We start from the raw sequence: 21,609 nt of genomic DNA, 5'->3' as shown, positions 1-21,609 counted from the left end.
CTGTATTGTGTTCAGCTGTGGTCAACTTTCATTTACCCGAGCTTATAGGAGGAAGTGAGAACAGAATACTTACAAACTACAACAGAAATTCCCAGTGGGTAAGGACAGTTTGCTTGTTACCTACTTTCCCTTTCTTTCCGGTGATGATCTAATGTATAGTTTCTTGAAGGAACAGAGAGAGACCAGCAGGAGAAAGAAGCAGCTGCTCTAGGCCCAGAACACCTAAAGCCTGTAGAGATGATTTCTGAGCATATATATATACTAATAAAATTGTCTTCTTTTGTTCTTTTCTGGAGAATACTGGAAAATGTGCAGCGATGCTGTGATGGGGTTGTGTTGGGAGGTAATACTGGATGGAAGATGGGATTGTCGGCATCCTGTTGTGGACTGTATAAAAGAATGCCCATTATGATAGTCTTCTCCAGCCCCTCAATGAAGAGTCAGCCATCCCAGTAACAGACTGGATCTCTCATGACAGCCACACACATGGTAAAGTGCTTTTGGACATGGGTGTATTGTTCTGTTGGTCAAACTGTGCCTGACATCACTCTTACTGACATACGATGCCTGCACATTTGTGACTCCATGGGACTCGACTCTCAGTGTAAAAAAAAGAAGGGAAAGTAAATGCAATCCTGAGACTATGGTTAGTTTAAGAGGATGGAACATATTATGCAATGTCCTTGAAAACTGGAGATAAGGATGGTGGAGGAGAGGATGAAGAAGAAAACAGGTGAGGAAAGGTAAAAGGAGCGAGAGAAAGGAAGGCTGTAGAGAATAAGAATGGTCTGCAGAGGTGATCAACCGAATCTATGGAACAGCTCTGGCTGGTCAAAGCAGGAGGGGAAGCCAAACACATTGACCACAGTCCCATCAACTCCCTTTGAGACTTTATGCAAGTTCCCCCCACCCCGACCCTGCCTGCCCCTCAGTTTTCCTACTTGCCAGAGATGCTGCAAATGACCCCCCCTCCTAGGACAAAGTGACAAATAGCCTAAGAATGCTTTGGCCATTAAAGACAGGGACAAAATGACAGATGGTCACGTCTGTGGCGTTGGCTTGGCCTCTTCCGGTATTGTCTGTTGATCCAATTCTCTTCAACAATGACGCATACATAGCTTTCTCACTGGCCCTTGCAGAAATAGGAAACTGACATGAGAATTCTCAAAGTTTGCAAAACTCAATGGCCTGAAATGTATCTCTAGCAACTATCAGGGGTAGATAGCCTTAAAAGGCCTTATTATGTATTTCCCTCTCTTGGTAAAATTCTAATCTGCTCTATGTTTCATCTTCAAGGACAAAATGTTGTTACAGCGGCCCCAAGCTCATTTAAGGGACAGTGATGTTCCTGGGATTAGTTACATTCGCCTTTCATCGAAATGGGTTGGGAGACAGAAGCCAGCCTTGATGGGCTCCTCACTGCCTAGTTCAGGTAAGACAGCACAGAACATTCTCTGGATTCAGTGGATTCTATTAAACATTGTAGCTCGACACAGTTCATGGATTACTATAAATTTAACCAGTTAGGCAGGAAAATGTTTATATAAGTTTATGGGTTTCTTTTGTAAATAGGGTTTTGGGGGATGGTGTGGGGTAATTAATATCTCAGACAGGAAGGATGTTTAAACTTGAGTTTTTTTCTTGCATTTATTTTATGTTGAATTTATTCTTGGACCATAAGTTTTTGCTTCTTCCGTTTCTTCTGGTATATATTTTCTGCTGTCTACTAATCTGTTCCTCTTCCAGGAAGGATCATCTCAATGTGGCTGGAGGAGTTTGTGTGCGGATTAATCTGATAATAAACTCCGTTAATCCAGAAGCGTATTTGGGGGGGCTCCTGCTTTCCTCTGCCAAGAGGGTATTTGAAGCCAAGGGATAAACCCACTGTTTCTCCTTGTGGCACGAACTTTAATCAAAGACTTGAGACAAAAAGACCATTGCTTTTACATTAAAACAAACCCAACATGTAGTAGAGTGGGAAGCCATGGGGGTTGAAGTTTGAGAAGGGTCTCCCAAAGGATGTCCTCTTGACACAGCTCTGGGCTCTGCCATCGGTACTGGAAGCTCATGGGAGAATCTGGGGAGCACAAGGTTAATTGGCTCATCCGGGGTCATCCAGCTGGACCCCGTGCCTGTCCTGAAAGCCCTTCTTCTCTGTGCGTGCCTGCTAAGCTCAGGTGCAGACGCCCCCTCCCCTGTGGAGGATATCCTGAGGGACTGCCCTTCGGCACCACACTCTTTGTCCACTCCTCCCTGTTCCACTTGTCCATTGCTAGGGACGCACACTCACGTCCTCCCCCGGTCGGTTCTGGAGAGCGCAGTCTGAGTGTCTGCCACCCGCTGATTGCTCTGCCTCTTTGAAAGTAGGATCGCAAAGAACACTGGAAGGGTGCAGAATGAATGAATGAGAAGTTAGTATTTGCCACGTGTGGCCGAGCAAGCAGCCAACTGTGTTTCTTTTTGGCAGTGAAAATCAAATTCCCTGACCTGGGGCTATTTCCTGAAAGAAGTCGAGGGGGGAGAAACTAAACCCATCCCTTTGAGGAGACAATGCAGTCACAGAGGGAGGGTTTTTCTGAAAATCTGACCCTGAAGAGAAACCATTTTGATCCTCTATCATTTGTCCTCTTTTCCCAAGTCTAAATCCAAAGTGAATTGTTGATTGACTTAGTTCTGTCTGTTGGACTTTTCATCAGTAATGCAGACTAAATAATTACCCTCTTTGATTTTTCTAGTTGCATCAAACCCAGTGTACATCTGACTATAAGGAAATATCAATTGAGAATGAAGAGTTGTTAAACAATAAAATTAAACAATTATGGTGTGTGAAGGACATCGTGTCATCAGTATAGCAATATGTTGCAATCAAATTACCAAAGAAACTTCCCCTCTAGTTCCCAGAAGAAATGTGTGGTGTCCTAAGGCTGCATGGGGAGAATCTTAGTTTTCCTGGGCATTATGTCCTGGTTTGTCCTGTGTCTGGGAACCTCTGGGGACATTAGCTATATGCATGCCCTTTGTGGGGAGGAATTAATAGTGCTGAAGTTGGCAAAGTCCTGGGTACCCATTCTGGTGTTGCCCCTAATTTTCTTTGAGGCTTAAAGCCAAACTAGAAAACCCGTCTGTATTTTAGTTTTCCCATTTGGCAAATGAAGAAGACACGATTCCTGTCAAATGTCTTAAAATCTGAATACAAAGAAACTTTAGACATTAGGGGTCACTCGTAGTGTATCTGTTCTGTTTCTGTGCACACAGTGAGGGTAAGTTTCAGTCCTGGTTCACCAGTGAGAGTGGCAGAGAATCCTTACACTTTGCTGTGCACATTTCCCTTCTCCGGTGCCTCTGTTGAGGTTTAACTTTATCTGCTTTTTGGGCATTTGAAGCACTACTTGGATTATTAGTTCAGTATAAGAATATGTCCTCCTCAGTCTTATTCCCCCTCTTGGCAAATGACTCAATTCTGGTTTTACTGAGCAGATTAAGGCTAATTTGGAAGACATGAAGTTGCTCATCTTGCTCACTCTAATGTTGCTGCATCTCCATCTCTGTGGCTGTCTCCAGTTTCAGACAAAAGGGGGCATCTCTCTTCCTCCTGTCCAGAGCTGACCCTTTGCCTTGTGCCCTTATCTCTTCCTTACTTTTTCCTCTTCCTAGTCCACTGTTTACTATTCGTGACCACCCAGGGATCCCTCGGAACTGCTTTTGAACATGCCCAGGCTTTATACTATTTCAAAAACACCCAAGGAGACCGAAATGCCTTTGCTTGACCTTGCTGTCTCTTCTGGTCTATTTATTGCCTTCCTTTTGCAGAAAGACAGCCCAATTTCCTCTTTCCACGTAGCCCCTTAGCTTTGCCATCTCGCTTCCTTTCTGTCACTGCTGGAACTGCACTCCCAGGGGTCACCAGTGGTGCCCTTGTAGGCCAGTCCAAAGAGAGGTGGGTCTCAGGCTCATTCTTTTTTTTTTCTCAAGAGTATTAGTTTTCTTTCCCTCCACTTTTTTCTTTCAGCCTTCCACTCTATTGTCCTTCTCTGGTTTATATTGTCTACCTTTCTCCTAATTGTATTTCCCAAACTTTTCTGTTCGCATGTGGCTAAGAGTCTAAGCTCTGTTGTTAGTCTGCCTGTGGCTGAATGCTGCTTTGCTACCAATTATCTGTGTGACCTTTGGAAAGTCATCTCTCTGTGGCTCAGTTTCCCATCCTTAAAATGAGGATCATAATAAGAGCACTTATCTCAGGTTTGTTGTAAGAATCAAACAAGATAGTCTATGTAATACTTACCCCATGTTTGGCACATATAAATAGTCAATAAACGTTATCTATTAGCATGACAATTGCTCCTAGGGCTTTGAAAATATAATTTTCCTCCATGCTACCCAACACAGGGCCGGACAATAAATAATTATTGATAAATAGGTCTATGCATGTGGTTGGAGAGTCCAGGAGAGGAGGCATGATGGAACGAGAGAGGCTTGCAAATTCTCCAAGTACTGTTGTACCCCAAAGAATTGTTTTGTTTTACCAGTAAATCATTTAAATTGTTGAGAGTTGAAGTCTGTCCTTTCAGGACCTACGGTGTTTGTTGAGCAGAAAGGGGCGTCAGCAGTTGCGACTCTAGCTATTGGTGCACCAGTCGGTCACAATGAAGCAGTCTGGCCTGGAACACAGTGTCCCAGCCTTAGATTAAATGCCGCTCCAACAGCGTAATGGCAGAAAGCTCTACCTCTACGGCAGGGCAAGCCTGGATCCCGTCCATTGAGTGATGCCGCCATCTAGTGGCGGCGCAGGGCACAGAGCCGCTGCATTTGGTGAGGCGAAGAGCCTCAGAATTGCGGTCCTTTCTTTAGGAAGTGTGGGTGAGACTCGGCAGGAGGGAAGAGTACGGGGGGAACAGCAAGGGGAAGGGGGGGAAACACTTCACAGTTTGGGGAAGTGCAGGGCACCATTGATGCCGTGCTTACCTGGAACAACCTTGTCGGTATTTGAGGGCGATTCCCTCCCCCAGCCCAATACCATCTCAATTTTTTCCCCTCTTATGATTCTCAGTTTCCAAAACTCTGTGCTGACCGGTAATCCTGCACAGACCCTGCTTCACCTTCTTATTTCCCTTCTTCATGTTAGGAATTCATCCCGTCCAGCTGCCACCCCAGAACAGCAGCCCTCGGAGGCTCCCGGGACCCGCGCGACCGCCGCCCCGCCGCCCCTTGCACGTGACCGTGACGCCCAGGTAAGACCACCGCGCGCCGGCAGCGGGGAGAAGCCGCCGCCCACTGGGGCTCCTAGTCCTTTCCAGACTGTCACCCTGGTCACTGGTATCGGAGTTGACGTTCTCTTCGTAAACCTGAAGTAGGCAATGCTAACCATGCAACCAAGAGTTTTTCTTTTCACAAACTATGCCAATCCATCTGTGTCAATATCTATGGACTGTAGATCAGTATATTGAGTAATCAGAAAGCTTTAGGATGGGAGAGGACTGACGGGAAGACACTGATGCTTGGTTTCCACATTGAAGACACTTCCACATAAAATGTCTCCACATGGTGTCCTTACCTGATCAGCAATAAGGTTATAAGCTTAGAACATGACGATGGAAAGTACAGATTCGGAGTCCGGACCTCTGCTCTGCCTCTACTACCTATTTGACTTTGGACGAGTTGTATACATTACTCTATGCCATTCTCTAATATGGGCATAATTAAAAGCAGTTCTCAAGATTATTGTGAAGAAATGAAATTCAGAAAAGACCTCTTATTTCAGAGATTGGGACTGGATTTTGGATGGAATAAATTGGTTAAAGCAGAGAATTATAAAAGATGGTACATACCTGAAGTATTTTACCTTGAAATACAGAATTTCCCAAACTCAGATGTGAGGCCATGGTCTTTTCTTTGCATATGGATCCACTAGTTGGCATTTTTTGAGCTCTCTTTCTTGCATAAGCCACACACATAAAACGTCATCTACTTTTCGTTTCTTTCAGTGTAGTAAGAACTTGAAGACATCTGGGAAGACATTTGTAAAATCACTTTCTACATCATCATTCCAGTTCCAGTAGTATTTTTCCAAACTTCTCCTGTCCACACTAATTCTAATTAGCAATTTTTCAGCAGATTTCCATTATGGAATCTTTACAAAACATTCCATTTTGCTTTCATAGAAACAACTTCCTTTCTTTCTATACTCACATTTCCTCAGTTTCTGTAATATTTAAATTCCACAGTTACAATAAGTACAGCTGTCCTAAACTGATTCTTGATAAGTATATAAGGACTAGAGGAGAAGAAGTTAGGAGTGGGTACTACCAGCTAGAAGCATTGGTTGGTACAATCCACAGAGGACCTGGAGAATAAAGTTAACCTGTGAAGTTCGTTAAGCATAGGTCAGCTGAAACAGCTTCACCTGCAGTGTATGCAAAGTGGTAAATATAGTGCCTAGCATATAAGGTGTCCAGTAAATGGAAGCAATTAATATTATTTTTGTCATTAATAAGTTTGGTGTTAGAAGGATTATGAGGAATCTAACAGTTTATCCCCCTCATTTTATAGACAAGATCAAAGTGTTTTGTAATTTTCATTTTCATAATATACCTTTGACTTCAATAAATAAAAGGATTGTTGACCCTCAACCTAATATTTTGAGTCAGCAGCATTCAAATTTCCAAAAGCTTCTGGGAGTCAGCATGAAGCCCAGCGTAGTCTTTGGAGTCATGCCAAATCCACGTCTGTTCAGGAAGAGCAAGTAGAATCATGAGGGCAATGAAGACAAGTTCCAAAGTCTTGGGGATGGTGAAAACTGAGGGCATTAGGGCACACAGGAAGGACTTCCCGAGGAAAAAGCATTTGTTGAAGAATGTATACAAGCAGAGCCATGCCTCTGGCTTCAAAGTGGCCAGGGGGCCTCCCAGACTCAGTCACACTGACTAGGTCCCAGTGATAACCAGAGCACCTCACTGGAAAAACCTAACCCTCTTAGCAAGGTGCAGCTGTTGTGGGTGAGTGGGCTTGTAGGTGGAGTTAGAACACCAAGAAATCTCTGAATCCATATACCATGTTTGTTCGTAGTTTGCTTAAAATGCTTGTCTCTGAGATCCCATATTGCAACAGATGGAAGTTATCCTTTTGTTTGATTGGATTGGACCTAAAGGACTTAGTTTTTTCAGAAAGGAGGAGAGAGGATACGGCAGGCAGGCAGGAGTCCTTGAGGGTGGTGGGAGCCCTTTAAGAAGCTGCAGGACCAAGAGACACAAGGCTCCAGGTGTGGGGCTTTGTGACCCCGAATTAACTTTGTTTGTTGTTAATATTTTTTAAGGGAAATATTTAAGAATAGTATCCAAGCAGAGAGTACAAATTATAGCTTGTACAGCTTGATGTGATTTTAATTTTATTTTGAGAGAGAAATTCAATATGCTTCACAAACATGTACATCCATCCCTGTTCTCTGCACAGGCACAGACGCCCTCTTTCTTGGCCCAGCTACTCCCCTGACTGGTAGGGCCTCTCCTGAAGTTTGGCCTCAGGTCTGTGGAGTATGCTAATTGTAAAGGCATGTAATTTCCAGTGCAAAGGTTCTTGTAAACCAGCGGGTGTATGGCGTCATCAGGCACCTTGTGAAAAAGTGCAAGGCTCAGGCCCTGTGCTTCCTGAGATTCTGATCCAACGGCTATGGGACAGACCTGGAGTTATGACAAGTGCTCCAGGGGATTCTGAGGTAGGAGGCCTGGCCAACACCGTGAGAAAGGCTTTGCTTTTCCTGCACCAGAGATTGAGATGAGCCCTGACCACCTGTGAGATTGAACTAGATCACAGTTTTCATCTTGTGATGATAGGGAGGGGTTTGCTAGCAGAGCAGAGAGCTGGAGGTGGAGCTCTGTGTGTTTTTCTAACCACATGCTGAATCTTCCCCATAGAGCGCTCAGCCCTCATTTACTTTGCTTGCTTAAGAGCCTTCCATGACTTTAAATTCTGGACATGCCTACCAAGAAGTGGCAGGGCTAGAGGCTGGCTTCTGAAGCCTGGGGAGCTGCCTTGAATGGCTAGAGCCCTTGGCTGCTATGCTAATCCTGTGAGAGAAGTTGCAAAAAGAACAGGGAACAGGGCTGCTGGCATGATTTTCTTATGCCTCAGAACAGAGTACCAGCTGTTTTATAATGAGGCCTCTGCCCTCCTTGGGGAGCGGCTCTCAGCTTGAGAGAACTTTGCTTCTTTTAAGCTTTCCATACCCACTGTCAGGCACCTGTCAGCTCTGAAACGGAGCATTCAACCCGAGGAGGGGCAGGGTCTACTGAAACAGAAGGTTGTGTTGCAGAAAACCCCCCAAAGAAACAACCAAGCATGTTTTTTAGGCTCAGTGTGAATTTTTAAATCCCTTCATTTTGGAGAGGAGTGGCATCACCGTACTGTGGCTTCCTTCTCTTTATGCAGTGGTTCTCAGAGTGGGGTCCCCAGACAAGCTGCATCCCAGTATCACCCGGGAGCTTGTTAGAGATGCAGATTTTGGGGCCCTGCTTCAGATGTACAGAATCAGAAGCTCTGGGGCAGGGTCTGGGAAACTGTTTTACCAAGTTCTCCAGATGATTCTGATGCCTGCTGAGCCGTGAGCACCACTGGCTTAACGTAAGGCTTATGTAAATAACTTCACTCATACAGAGAAATCTTGCTAATTGGTGGGGGTACATTTTTCTGGGGTTTATTTGGGCCTTCAGAAAGCCCACAACTCTCAGTCTTGTGATCAGGATGTCTATTCTTCTGCCATTTTGCTGTGTCCAAAGATTTTGACCCAGTTCAACAGAGATTGCAGGCAGTTTCTCTGCAATGGCCACTCCAATTCCATTTTTAAATGTCAATTTTTCACACAAACTACAGAATGGGAAAAAATATTTGCAAATCATATATCTGAGAAGGGCCTATCCAGGATATATAAAGAACTCTACAAATCAAAACCAAAAAGATAAACAACCCAATTAAAAAATGGGCAGAGGATTTGGATAGACATTTCTCTGAAAAAGACATGTAAATCACCAACAAGCACACAAACAGATGTCAGTAGATATTGGGGAAGTGTTAATCAAACCCACAATAACATACCATTTCATACCCACTAGGATGGTTATAATAATACCAATAAATAATAAACTGGAAAATAACTACTATTGGTAATGTGGAGAAATTGGAATGTTTGCACATTGCTGATAGAAATGGAATATGGTACAGCAACTGTGGAAAACATTTGGGTGGTTCCTGAAAACGTTACCCATAGAATTGCCATATGACTCAGTAATTCTACTCCGGGGTATAGACCCCCGAAAACTGAAAGTAGATACTCAAACAAATCCCTATACACCCCTGTTCACAGCAGCACTATTCACAATAACCAGAGGTGAGAATAGATGCATGGATAAACAAATGTGGTATATCCATGTAATGGAATATTATCCAGACATAAAAAGGAATGGAGTACCAACATAAAGTACAACATGGATGAACTTCAAAAACATTATACCAAGAGAAAGAAGCCAGACACAAATATTACAATAGTGTATGATTCCATGCACATGAAATATCCAGAATAGGTAAATCCATAGAGACTGAATGCAGATTAATGTTTGTCAGGGGCTGAGGGAGAGGGTACAATGGAGAGTGACTTCTCAATATGTATGAGGTTTGCTTTCGGGGTAATGAAAAAGTGCTATGACTAGATAGAGGTACAACATTGCTCAAATAGTTAATCGTATGTTACGTGGATTTCACCTCAATTAAAAAGACTTCAGTGGTTCACGCTTATCTATAAAATAGTTGAAACTATTCTCTTTAGCAGTCAGTCCTTCACAGCTGTCTTTAACTACTTCCTGTCACCTTACTTTTTTCATTTTTAATTCAAAAAAATTTATTTGAAGTATAGTTGGTATACAATATGATATTGGTTTCAAGTATACAATGCAGAGATTCAACAGTTATGTACATTAGGAAATGCTCACCCCAATTAGTGTAGTTACTGTTACCATAGATGTTTCAGATGTTATATTCCCTAAGCTGTACTTCCATCCCTATGACTAGTTGATATTATGATTGAGATTTTGTATCTTTTTATCTCTTTCACCTATTTTATCCTTGTACCCCAACCCTCCCCCATGGTAACACCAGTCACCACTCAGGGTCTTTTGCTGCTTTGTTCATTGTGCTGTTTTATTTTTCCATTTCACATATAAGTGAAATCATATAGTATTTGTCTTGCTTTGCCTGGCTTATTTCACTTAGCATAATACCATCTGGGTCCATCCATGTTGTCATAAATGGTAGGATTTCTTTATTTTTTATGGCTGAATAATATTCCATTGTGTATATGTACCACATCTTCTTTGTCCATTCATCTATTGATAGACACTTAGGTTGCTTCCATACCTTGACTATTGTACATCATGCAGCAGTTAACATAGGGGTGCACATATCTTTTTGAATAAGAGATTGTTTTCTTTGGGGAAATTCCTACAAGTAGAGGTACTGGGTTGTATGGTTATTTATTTTTTTAGTGTTTTGAGGAACCTCCATGCTGCTTTCTATAATAGTTGCACCAATTTACATTCCCACCACCAGTGCAGGAGGGGTCCCTTTTTTCACATCCTCGCCAGTACTTGTGTAACCTTATTTTTTAAAACTCCTATTTTTAATGGTACTAACATGATATCAATTACATGGAATCTCATTGGAATACCAGTGTGTCAAATAGGCATCTGCCTCTCCTTCCAAGCCTACCTTGTGCTCCATCCTGGGAGGCCTCTACCAGCCTCTCCAGCCCACAGTTCTCTCTTAAAACTTGTAGCTCTTAACTTCATACCCTCGCCATCAAAGCATGGTCCTGGGACCAGCAGCATTGGTGTCTACTGGGGGGTTACGAGAAAGGCGGAATCTAGAGCCCCCACCCAGACCTCCTGGGTCCAAGTCTGCATTTTCTCAAGATCCTCTGATGATTCTAGTGCACATTAAAATCTCAGAAGTCCTAGTTTATACCAGTGAGCCTCAAATCAGGCTGTAGGTCAGAATCACTTTGTGAGCTATATTTACTTATAATACATATTTTAAATAACTTATGCACATGGTAAAATTACAAACTGCATATATGGGAAAAATATGAAAAAATAAGTCTTCCTTCTACCTGAGAGACAAGCTTCTTGTACATGTTTCCCTGTTCCCTGCATATGCCAGCATATATGTACATATACAGTTCCCTCCCTCAGTCTGTTTTTACACAAATGGCAGCATATTTACACACTGCTTTGTACTTTTCCTTCAACAGTATTTTTGGAGATGATTTTAGCATAGTAGATCTGCCCAATATTCTCTTTAATGACTGCCTAGGAATTATCCTATAGTTGTATACTTATAATATATGTCATTTATATTACAACTATTAAATGACATTTGTTGTTTATTACAGCTGTGGTGCCTGTCCTTCATGCATATCTTTGAGCATATGATGTACCAATGTGTCTGGAGGACAAAAGAACTGCTGAAAGCTGTATGCATTTTAAAATTGTAAGAGATAATATCAAAATCCTCTCTAAAATGCCATGCCAATTGCCATTCTTGGGGAACTTTACAAAACACAAAATTTCAGGCTGCTTTTTACTTCCATTCATGAGAATCTCTGCAGGTGGGGCCCTGAATCTGTATTTTATGTCTTTGGTGATTCTGCTACAAGAAGGCATAAGATGGAATGAGAACCAGGGCCAGCCTGTCTCGACCCCCATGTGTGATTCCTCTTGGGCTGCCTTGAATTGCTCATTATCTTTTGACATGACAGTCCCATTTTCTTACCATGGTGACAGGTTTCTAAGGACAGGCCTCAGAGGTGTTACTTCTTTATATTCTTACCCCGGCACAGTGCTGAATATAATGGTGCTTGATGCTTGTGAATGGTGAGGCTTTGAAGAGTGTTTGTGCCTCGTATGATGGTTTTGTTGTTTTTATTTTAGTTCCATGGAACAAACAGAGAGAATACTGGGCCAGCGCCTCCCCAGCCCCACTGTCCAGCCCAAGAAGAAGAGGACATCAGTGATGTCTTTCTTTTCCAAGGTTTGACTGAGAATGTCATGAACAAATGTCCCTTCCCAGCAGCCTCTGTGTAACATGTGTGCTTGCCTGGTCTGCATTAGGTGTGCTGCCTCCTCTGAGGTTCCTTGTTCTGAAAAAGGTTTGATGACAGTTCTTTTAAATGGATAGAATGTTTACAGGGTAAGAAGATGAGTGGAGAAGAATTTAGCTTGCTGCAACCTTAAGAGTAAAAATATAGAATGAACTGCAATGAATATTTGGAAATAATGATGAGACTTGGTAATCATCACCAAACACTAAATAGGGCTGTGGGTTCAGTTGCCAGCATCCCCACTACTAAGGATGGTGGGGAGGTGGCTTTTTCTTGGATCTTGTCTAGACCTTGCATTGTCAAACACATGCAGTCAGAACATGTTCTGACTCCAACACATGTTGCCATGTCCTGTGATGTGATATGCAGCATACCTGGGCCTTCCTGGTATGAGGGCGCATATGCTCACTACAGAGGTGACCCATCTCTTGTCCTTCAGTTACTTAGAGTTTAGTCCTTGAAGTATAGATTTCTGTGTCAGCTACACAGTGTTTCCCAATTTGCATTATTTGTGCATTTGTTTGCCTAATCTTAATTGCTTAGACGTGTGCATTGAGGGGTGGGACATCCTTCAGGTGCCCTGAAATGTGGGTAGCTTTGCTAATTGTGTCAAATGCAGTTACAGACCGATTTAGGTGAGTACTGAGAATTGACCTGTGAATTTAGCCACCTTGTCCTGGGAAGGGTCCCTATTCTCACTCACATCGACACTCCTAAAGCCGCCTTCCTCTTGGCCCCATCACACCTCAATAGCTCTGGAGGGCTTCTCTCTCCATATCCCCCAAACCTACCTCAGCCCAGTTGTGCACTACCTTTCTTTACCCCTTTCCTCTTCCTTCATCAGCTTCTTCATTATGTGGCCCAAACTAATACATTTCAGGCAAAAATCAGGCATCTTCAGGTGGAGAAAGAAGGGGTAAGATTGAGTGGGCAACACAGAATTGGGTTTGAGGATGGGTAAGACTCTGAACACTCCCAGATCAATACATTTTTTAACTCCCCACTCAGGCCTCTTGGAACTTAAGTTTCCAGAAGAAGGAGCCTCTGAAGAATATGTTTTCCACGTTGGTGAAAATTGCCCAGGACCCCAGTGCTAAAAAGCGTCACATGGCAATGATGGACCTTGGAACCATAGCCTGTGAGACCCCAGACAAGGTAGGAAGGCCAGGTGGTGCTGGGCCAGTCCTTGTACCTGGAGTCCCCAGGACCAGGATGTGATGCCTCATGTACTAGGTAGTCATTGCTGTGTGACTGATGGCCACAGACCCTCTCATTTATTATCTTGCAGTTTCCTTGGGTCAGGAGTCCAGGTATACTTGACTGGGTCCTCTGCTCAGGGTCTCACAAAACCACAATCAAGGTGTGGGCCCCACTGCATTCCTTTCTGAAGCTCAGGGTCCTTCTCTAAGCTTTGTAGCTGTTGGAAGAATTAAATTCCTTTCAGCTGTTGGACCAAGATCCCTGTTTTCTTGTGGCTGCACACCCTCAGCTCCCAGAGGCCTTCATGATAAGGCAGCTTACTTTTTTGCAGTTTCCTTGGAAGCATGTGTGTTTTGATGAGAGTTGTTGTGGCAGATCCTGAAGAAAGCCATGGTCTCTTAGCCCAAGCCCTGAGTTATTGGAAGACTAGAAATGGAGTTGCCTTTCAACTCATGGGGAGCAATTCCTGTGCTCGTAATGATTTCCAAACCTTGACAACAGGTGAAAAAGTATAGAAAAATTATCCTAGACCTGCTGGTGCATGGATTGTATGACCCTATGAGTTCTGAAGTCATCCATGAGAGCTTGAAGACTCTGACCCTCATCCTGGACAAGATCCAAGGAAAAGGTCTGGGCTCCTTCTTCATTGACATTGCTCTTCAGACCAGGACTTTATTGGATGATGTGAGTGACACAACTCTGAAAAATTCTGGGTTATTAAAATCGAAGTGGGATTAGAAATGTGGGCTCTGGGTGGTGTGCTGCTCAGAAACAAGGTCTCTATTATTCACTTATTTACTAAGAAACCTTAACTGAGGAAGCATCACTGTGCCCGAGGTTGTAGAAGACATGTAATGAAGTGTATGCCCATCACTGCCCCTCAAGGGGTAGTGGACACACAGGCAATCAGACTCTGAGCAGGGACAGTTAGCAGGTGTCAGGAAAGACACATACTTGTTACTTTTACTCCAGATGGGAGATACTCAGACCAAAAGTAAAGAGAGGGGACCTGTTATGAATGCTGGGACTAATAAACTGTGTGTGTGTGTTGCGGGGTGGGTCAAATGAATTATGATGCAACTAAGAAAAAAATTCCTTTATGTGTGGACAGGGAAGGCGCTCCCAGATGGACTGTGTGAGGAAGGATCAAGGTGCCAGTAGTGGGATAGTGGGCTTCCATTCACATAAGAATGTGATAGTGCTATATAATATATATTTTATTCTTTTTTCTTAATTTTCTGGAGGAATAACACACAAAGCTTATAACTTTGTGGGCAGGGAAATTTGATGGCAGGTGGAGAGAGGTAGGAAGGAGACTTACTTTTACAATAAACCTTTCTGGTTATTTTGAATTTTGAACCATATAAATGTATTCTATCTCCAAAACATTAAACAATGAAGAAAAAAGCTGGGAAGTTGGGTAGAGCCTCGTGATCCCCCAGTCTAACCCTCCTGTCTGCTGGGGGAGAGCCTCAGCCCGTCTCCACTCTGGCCCCACCGGCCAGCTAGGTGCTCTGGACTGGGTCTGACGGCCCACACTGTAACTTGCAGCAAAGAACGGTCAGTGTTCCTGATGCACGTGCCTTTTAGTAATGTGCTGGGTTTTGTTCTTTTGTTCCCTGGGATCCCACAGGAGAATGACAGCCTGAGATATTCTGCTTTTGTTGTGTTTGGGCAATTGGCTGCCTTTGCTGGGCAGAAGTGGAAGAAATTTTTCGTCAGTCAGGTTAAGCAGACACGAGATTCCCTCTTGATCCATTTACAGGATAGAAACCCCCAGGTCGCCAAGGTAAGTCCATGACACTCCAGCCAACTGTATGAAGCCCCCATGCTGATCATAATGGGAGCTGTGACGTGCTCTTGTAGAATTAAGTTGCCAGACCCTCAGGTCCTGCCAGTTGGCGCGAACATTTAACAATGTGTCCGCGTAAATCCTGGAAAAGGTGCTTTCTCAATGTATGATCTCTCTCTGAGCAAGAAGTTATTTCCCATTTGCCTTTGCCCCACCTGCCAATGCTAAACAAGCTCAGGTTCGTGGAGGGTGGAGACAGAGGGGCACAGATCTCATCTGGGTACCCACATAATGAGGATATTTACTCAGGCCAGTTAGCTTTTGTCACTGCACCTAGTACAGACTTCTCACCCTGGCTTCTCAATCCACTAGAGAGCATTTGTTTCATTCTTGGAGAAAATAAATCCTAACAGGGCTGGCTCAACTTCAGGCCGGCTTTGGAGTGGGTGAGTGTCTCAAAACCATTGAAAGCAAAGGGTCCCATCAAACCACTTATCCTCTCTGTTAGTGCACATGAGGGAGATAGAGAGACAGAGACACAGAGAGAGACAGAGACAGAGAGAGAGAGAGAGAGAGGGAGAAAGACAGAGAGATATTAAATTCAGGAATCCATAAAATACTATGTTGAATGAGACAATAACAAGGGCTGCGGTAAATTATAGAGCTATGCCTTCCCCACCAGTCCCAAATTATAGACACAGTCGTTTTGGAAGCATAACTCCTTTAAGGTTGAAGTTTTCAAACTTCCTGGAAGTCACTCTCACACTGTCAGCAGCCTCCAGACCATAGATGGAGTACATCCCTCTTCCTTGGTTGGGATTACAGAACTCTCTAGTATTTTTGACAGTCAAATGGTAATACTATTTTTCTCAGGCTTGCAAAACAACACTTCAAGCCTGTTCTCCATATCTGAGACAAAGGAAGGAATCCAGCTACTGGAGTGAAGAAGATCAAAGGAACCCCAGACTCTGCAGGCAGCTGGTGAGTGAGCAAGGGTAGGAGAGGACCCCCCCTACCCCAACCCCCCGCAGAAGTCCCTGTGCTCCTGGTGTTAAAGCAGAAGGTGGCCGGCACGCCAGAGAGTTGCCCCCATGAAATGCCTCAGGCCCGTTATGTTTCAATTGTCATTGATCTCTACTGTAATGTAAATGGCAAAACAACAACAACAAAAGCAAAACCCAGAGGAGGATTAGGCATAAAATCTGCTGGCAGTTCCAGTTTAGATCATTAGATGAACACAGGTCATGATCTCCACCTCTGAGAATCTGAAGATTGTTTATCCTCTTGCTCTGCATTTGACAATTGTCTGCAAGTTCTATGGTTGAAGAGGCTTGTTGAACCCCTTCCTCACATGTACCTTTGGTAATTTCTTTCAGAGTTACTACCATCCAGAGCTCCTGCAGTTCTTCTACGCAAATAAAATTCTGTAAACAGAGCGGCAGGGAAATGGTTCCACATGAGCATATTGCTGGAGGGTTGATGTTCCCCCCTCTTTCCACTCTTCAGGTGCTTCTGCTTGCCTCTTGGGATTGTAATAGGAGAGGGGATGCTAGGAGAGCAATCGGCGGCAGAAATACTACCATAGAATTACAGAAGTATAGCCAAAGTAAATTCTCAATTGCTTTTACATGTCACATTTTCTACCCACACACATTTGATGAGAATATTTCTTTAAAATATTTAAGGTATGCGTAGTCTGTGCTTGTCTCTCAGCTTTTTCCTTTTTAAGTTCATCTCTGTCCCCTCTTTCATTTTTAATTTCTGAGGCTTAGAAGAATAACTATTGCCTTAATTACGTTTCAAAACCTGCTATTGATACTTTGCTATTTGCTCCTGGTGCCTTTTCTTGGCAAAATCTATTTAAAGTTGGCCAAGATACCAAGAAGGTGGTTCAGAGGGGTATCTTTAGTTTCTTGTAATCTTCTAGTCATTGCCTCCTAGATCATTCCAAACAAGAATTAATAGAGAAAAAAATCCATAGAGCATGTGTTGAAAAACCTCAGGCTGATGGTAATGTATCGGGTAATAATAATTTATTGGGCATGAAGCATTTTGCAAATTTTATATAATACTCACAGAAGCCCTGTGAGAAAGGCACTGTTATTATCCTCATTTTATAGATGAGAAAACTATGACACAGGGAAATAAAGTGACTTGTCCAAGATGACTCAGTAAATGATGGAGCCAGAATTCAAACCCATGCAGTGTGACTTCCAGAGCCTATATCCAATCACCTTATGACGCTGTCTCCTTACTGAATAATGAACAGGTGGTAAGAAATGTACAAAACAAAACAAATAAAAATCCCTCAGTTTCTGCTCTTCTATTTAACCCAGTTAACTTTTGCTTTTATATGTACTAAGTACACAGTTTTATTAAATGATTTGTGAGCTAAGTATGTATTTTATTAATCACCTCTTAGCTATTACATCAATTTTTTGGTGATTAATCTTAGTTCTGTAAGGGCCACATCACTCATTAAAAGTTTCGAGAAAAATCTTAGTCCATCCCATTTTCCCTCCAGCCAGATTACTTCCCAGGTGCCACCTAAAGAAATTCTGATATTAACACTGAACTTGGTATTTGGGCCATTCCTGGACCAACTGAGTCCAGCTTTGAAAATGGAGAACATGAGAGGGCATAATGCTATAGGGGAATCATAATATCATTCTGAGAACCAGGAGCTCAGTTTTCTGCCCTAGCTCTCCAGTGCAGGACCATGTAACACAGATAAGGGGCTGAGGTGTGTCCTAGGGGAGAAGAGGATGTGGGAGATGGCAGAAGGGGCAGCAGGAACCCGGCATGGATGGGTTTTCTTTTTTCCCATTTTGAACCTGGAATACAAGAGGGCAGGAGCTCTTGGCTGTGACACAGGCTCAGGAGCAGGTGGGATGGTTCTGAGCCGAGAGCCCTCTCTCCTCCCAGGTGTTGGCCTGTTTGAAACTGTGTTGCAAGGATGGTTTAGAATATGAACCAGTTCTATTAAGTAATCAGAGAGGGGCGTGGAAAATGACTGCATTTTGTCAGGATTCACAAAGGTGGGGTTGGGTGGAACAGACAGGTGACATGCTCTAGAGTAGAAACATCTATGAACTTAATGCCCTGTAGTTGATTAAAGCTGTGGAAGATGCTCTTGAATTCTTTGACTTTAGGATTCATGGTAGACTATTACTTTGGTGGCCCCAAATGAATCACGGCTTCTGATCTTCATATCCTTGTGTGGACCTATCCCCTTGAATCTGAGCTGGCTTTGTACCCTGCTTTAAACATTAGAATGTGCCAGAAGCGCCACTGTGCCAATTCTAGGCTATGCTTTAAGAGCCCTGGCAGCTTCCCCTTTTGCACTCTGGGTGAAGCCAGCTGCCAGGTAAGAAGTCAGACCGTCAGGAAGAAAAGACAATGTCTGAGATCACCGTTTTGGAAGGAAGACCACACGGAGATGCCATGTGGAGGACAACTGAGGAACTCAGACCACAGTGAAGTCTGAGGCCCAAGCATATGAACTGACTGCTCCAGCCAGACCCCAGTGGTGCAAACTGTCCTAGCTGACACCCTATGAAAAAGAGGTGAGCTAGCTCCATCAACCCCATCCCAAACTGCACAATTGTGAGCAAGTGATCAGATGATTGTTTTAAGTCACTAACTTTAGGGATAGTTTGTCCCTTGGGAATAAATAATCGAAAAAGATTCCATCCATCCTCATCATTAATTTGACTTTAAGCCATTTTGGCTTTGCTCTTAGTAAGTCCTCTTTTGAGTTTAAATTATACTTACAGAAAGTTACGCTGTCGTGGAATTCCGGGGCCAGAGCAAGGGATGCTTGTTTTTCTTTTTGTGTCTCACTGTATCTACCATACACCTAGCACACAGCAGATGACTAAGAAACATGTGCTGCGTGACTAAATAGTTGCAAACAGTAGCGGGAATAGAGTCCAAGCTCTTGTTTGCCATTCTGCGCTCTCAGCCACGGGCTCACTTTTCTTTTCCAGTTTTTTTGTTTTTCTGTTACTCTCTTTGCTTCAGTCAATTTTGGAAGCTCTCTCTTTCTCGAACACTCCTTGGTCTCTTTTGCTCCCTTGCCTCTGCTCAGTCTGGTCTTTCTTGTTCAAATCCCCTCCCCACCCACCCATGCGTGCTCACGCACGCGTGCACACACACACTTTTCACATATGTCGCTTATCTGTATCCAAGACCTACGTCAAATCCCTGATCCCCTCAATCAGGCAAGAGCTGGCATCTCTGAATTCCCAGAACATCCTATCAATCTTACGCCACTTGTTTTATCTCCTTTGAAAGTTTTTTTTACCTACATGTCTTTCCCCCTGCCCCTCAGATTGAGGCTGCTGCAGGCAGGTCCCTATTTTGTATATCTTTGTATCTTGGAATGACCTCAAAGGTACTCGTAGGTGCTTAGGAAATGAATGTTGACCGGAGAGAAAAAAGTTCAAAAATCATCTGAAGTCATTCCTCCTTGGGAGGCACCCGTTTTGATAAATAGGGCCATATTTTTTCTCCTTACAACCAATGTACAGGTTACTTTTACTTATATATGTAATGTTTTCCCTCCCCAAAAGATGCGGGTTAATTTGAATGCCAACCTAAAGGCAAGGCTCTGACATTTCTTAATTTTAAACGCTAGCTATAGAACAGTTGAGTGAACGAAAGAAGGGAAAAAAATGTTCATGTGTTACCATACTATGTGCTGAGAGTAGAGCGACTCATAAAACTTGGTTCCTGCTTCCATGTTGCTCATGAGATGGGTTTTTCTTAAAGGGAAAGGAGAGGAAAAGATCAAGAAGGGAGTTGAGAATCTTAAGTGTGATCAGTACTGGGAATCAGTGTGAACAGAATCCTGTGGAATCCCAGTCAATAGAAGGATTAATGAGGGAATGCTCCACACATTATAAAAAACACTAGATTTGTTATAAAAAGAGAAACAACAGCTGCGTGGGGGAGCTAGCAGATACTGTTGTAAGCAGGGCAGATACCTATTTGTGCTTTCTGGCAATAAGCACGAATTACTTGTATAATGATAAAACACAGGCAAAAATGCTGTTAAAATAAATATTCAGTGCCTATTGGTCTGTAAAGTGATATTCTTTGGAAAGTCATCATTCCCTCACCGTAGTTTGTCCTTCCGTGACACTTGTTTTAACCTGTTGATGATGTAACTTGTTGATGACAAATAAAATGGCTTATGGTTGATTATGGGTATATTTATGTTACTGAACTTAAATTCTCTCCGTCTGACCATATTAGTCTTTTATTCCTGTATTTATGTGTTAAATGTTCTTAGAAAAACCTTGAATTCTACATAAACCCAAGGCACCCCAATTTACTGAGGAGAAATGGCTTGATATGCAAAGGCCCCTGTTATTTACCAAGTTAAACACAGACTACCAAGCCTGACATAGAAGATTCTTTATAATAGATAACCTATAATTTATAATAACCACCTACTGCCTGGAATGCTTCACCCTCCATTCCCTCGTTTCTACCCACCATTCCCTGGGCTGATTCCAAATGCCCTTCTTCAGAGGTAGAGAGAAGTTGGGAGGATGGACCTAGAATCGGGCTGTCCCGAGGCCAGAGTCTTACTGGTGTGATCCTGGGTAGGTCAGTCCCCCAAGCCTCAGTTTGCTTCTCTGTGAAATAGGCATAATAACCCACCTCAGAGTTGCTGTGCTACAGCAGATAATGCTGTATATTTCTCTCAGTTCTTGGCACATAGCAGGTGCTCAAGAAATGCTGATTTTGCTCCTCATCCACAGTCAGCTCTCTAGATAGTTTCTTCTCCTCTTGATACTGTCCAGGTCTTCAGAGAGGCCCATTCTGGCTTGTCGTATGGGCACCCGCCATCTTGATTCTCCCCAGTGAATGGTTGTAGTCCCAGGGGCAGCTTTGCATCCTGCTCCTCACCAGGACCCCAAAACTAGCTTTGATACTTGCCCGATAGGGGGGTTCAATTAAGAACAAGTGAATTTACTGAATTGGTGCCTTGACCAACTGTGAAACTAGCACCTCATAGGCTTTGGAATGACTCAATACATTTTGATAAGAATGAGAATTAAAACTGAGTCATCATAGCAAGGTGTTCTTTCCCAGTGGGCTCTTACAAGAGTCCCCTGAACGCTCTGAGCAGGAGCGGTGCCTTTTCATGCTCCCGAGATGGCTTAACCGGGCCCTGCTCCTTCTGTACTAACAGTCCCAGCGGCTTTGTTCATAATTCTGTGTTTTATCTTTTGGGTCATCTCTTGTTAATAATTAATGCTCTACCCTCTGTTTCCAAATGTAATTGCTATAATCATGTTCCTTTCAAGCTAATGAATTTCCTGCAGCAGTTTGCAAATGTTAACCAGGTAATGGCCTAAGTGTCTCCCTGTAAGAAGAAATGTTTTTCAGAAATGTGGATTAGAGAGTTAAAATGTCATTTCCTGAGCCATGCTATTGGCTGCTAGAGGCATATGCCTCTGCCATA

At 43.2% G+C, this 21,609-nt stretch overlaps 1 protein-coding gene across 4 annotated transcripts; it reads left to right on the top strand.

The window, feature by feature from the left end:
- Positions 1–401: 401 nt before the first annotated feature.
- Positions 402–20,341, top strand: MRO (maestro). 4 transcript variants are annotated; one of them, XM_073213072.1, is made up of 9 exons: positions 402–489; positions 1,297–1,432; positions 5,123–5,228; positions 11,970–12,069; positions 13,148–13,294; positions 13,841–14,023; positions 14,973–15,128; positions 16,005–16,112; positions 16,508–20,341. In XM_073213072.1, exons 1-9 carry the CDS (start codon positions 472–474, stop codon positions 16,559–16,561), a joined length of 1,008 nt encoding a protein of 335 aa, XP_073069173.1. In that variant the 5' UTR covers positions 402–471; the 3' UTR covers positions 16,562–20,341. The 4 variants fall into 4 exon arrangements, with proteins under 4 accessions (XP_073069173.1, XP_073069175.1, XP_073069174.1 ...); XM_073213074.1 differs by lacking the exons at positions 402–489; positions 1,297–1,432 and adding an exon at positions 4,696–4,809; XM_073213073.1 differs by lacking the exons at positions 402–489; positions 1,297–1,432 and adding an exon at positions 4,699–4,857.
- The last annotated feature ends 1,268 nt before the right edge of the window (positions 20,342–21,609 follow it).

The sequence above is a fragment of the Manis javanica genome, chromosome 9, assembly GCF_040802235.1.
Source record: "Manis javanica isolate MJ-LG chromosome 9, MJ_LKY, whole genome shotgun sequence".
NCBI lineage: Eukaryota > Metazoa > Chordata > Mammalia > Pholidota > Manidae > Manis > Manis javanica.
This window is presented reverse-complemented; position numbering and strand designations above follow the sequence as displayed.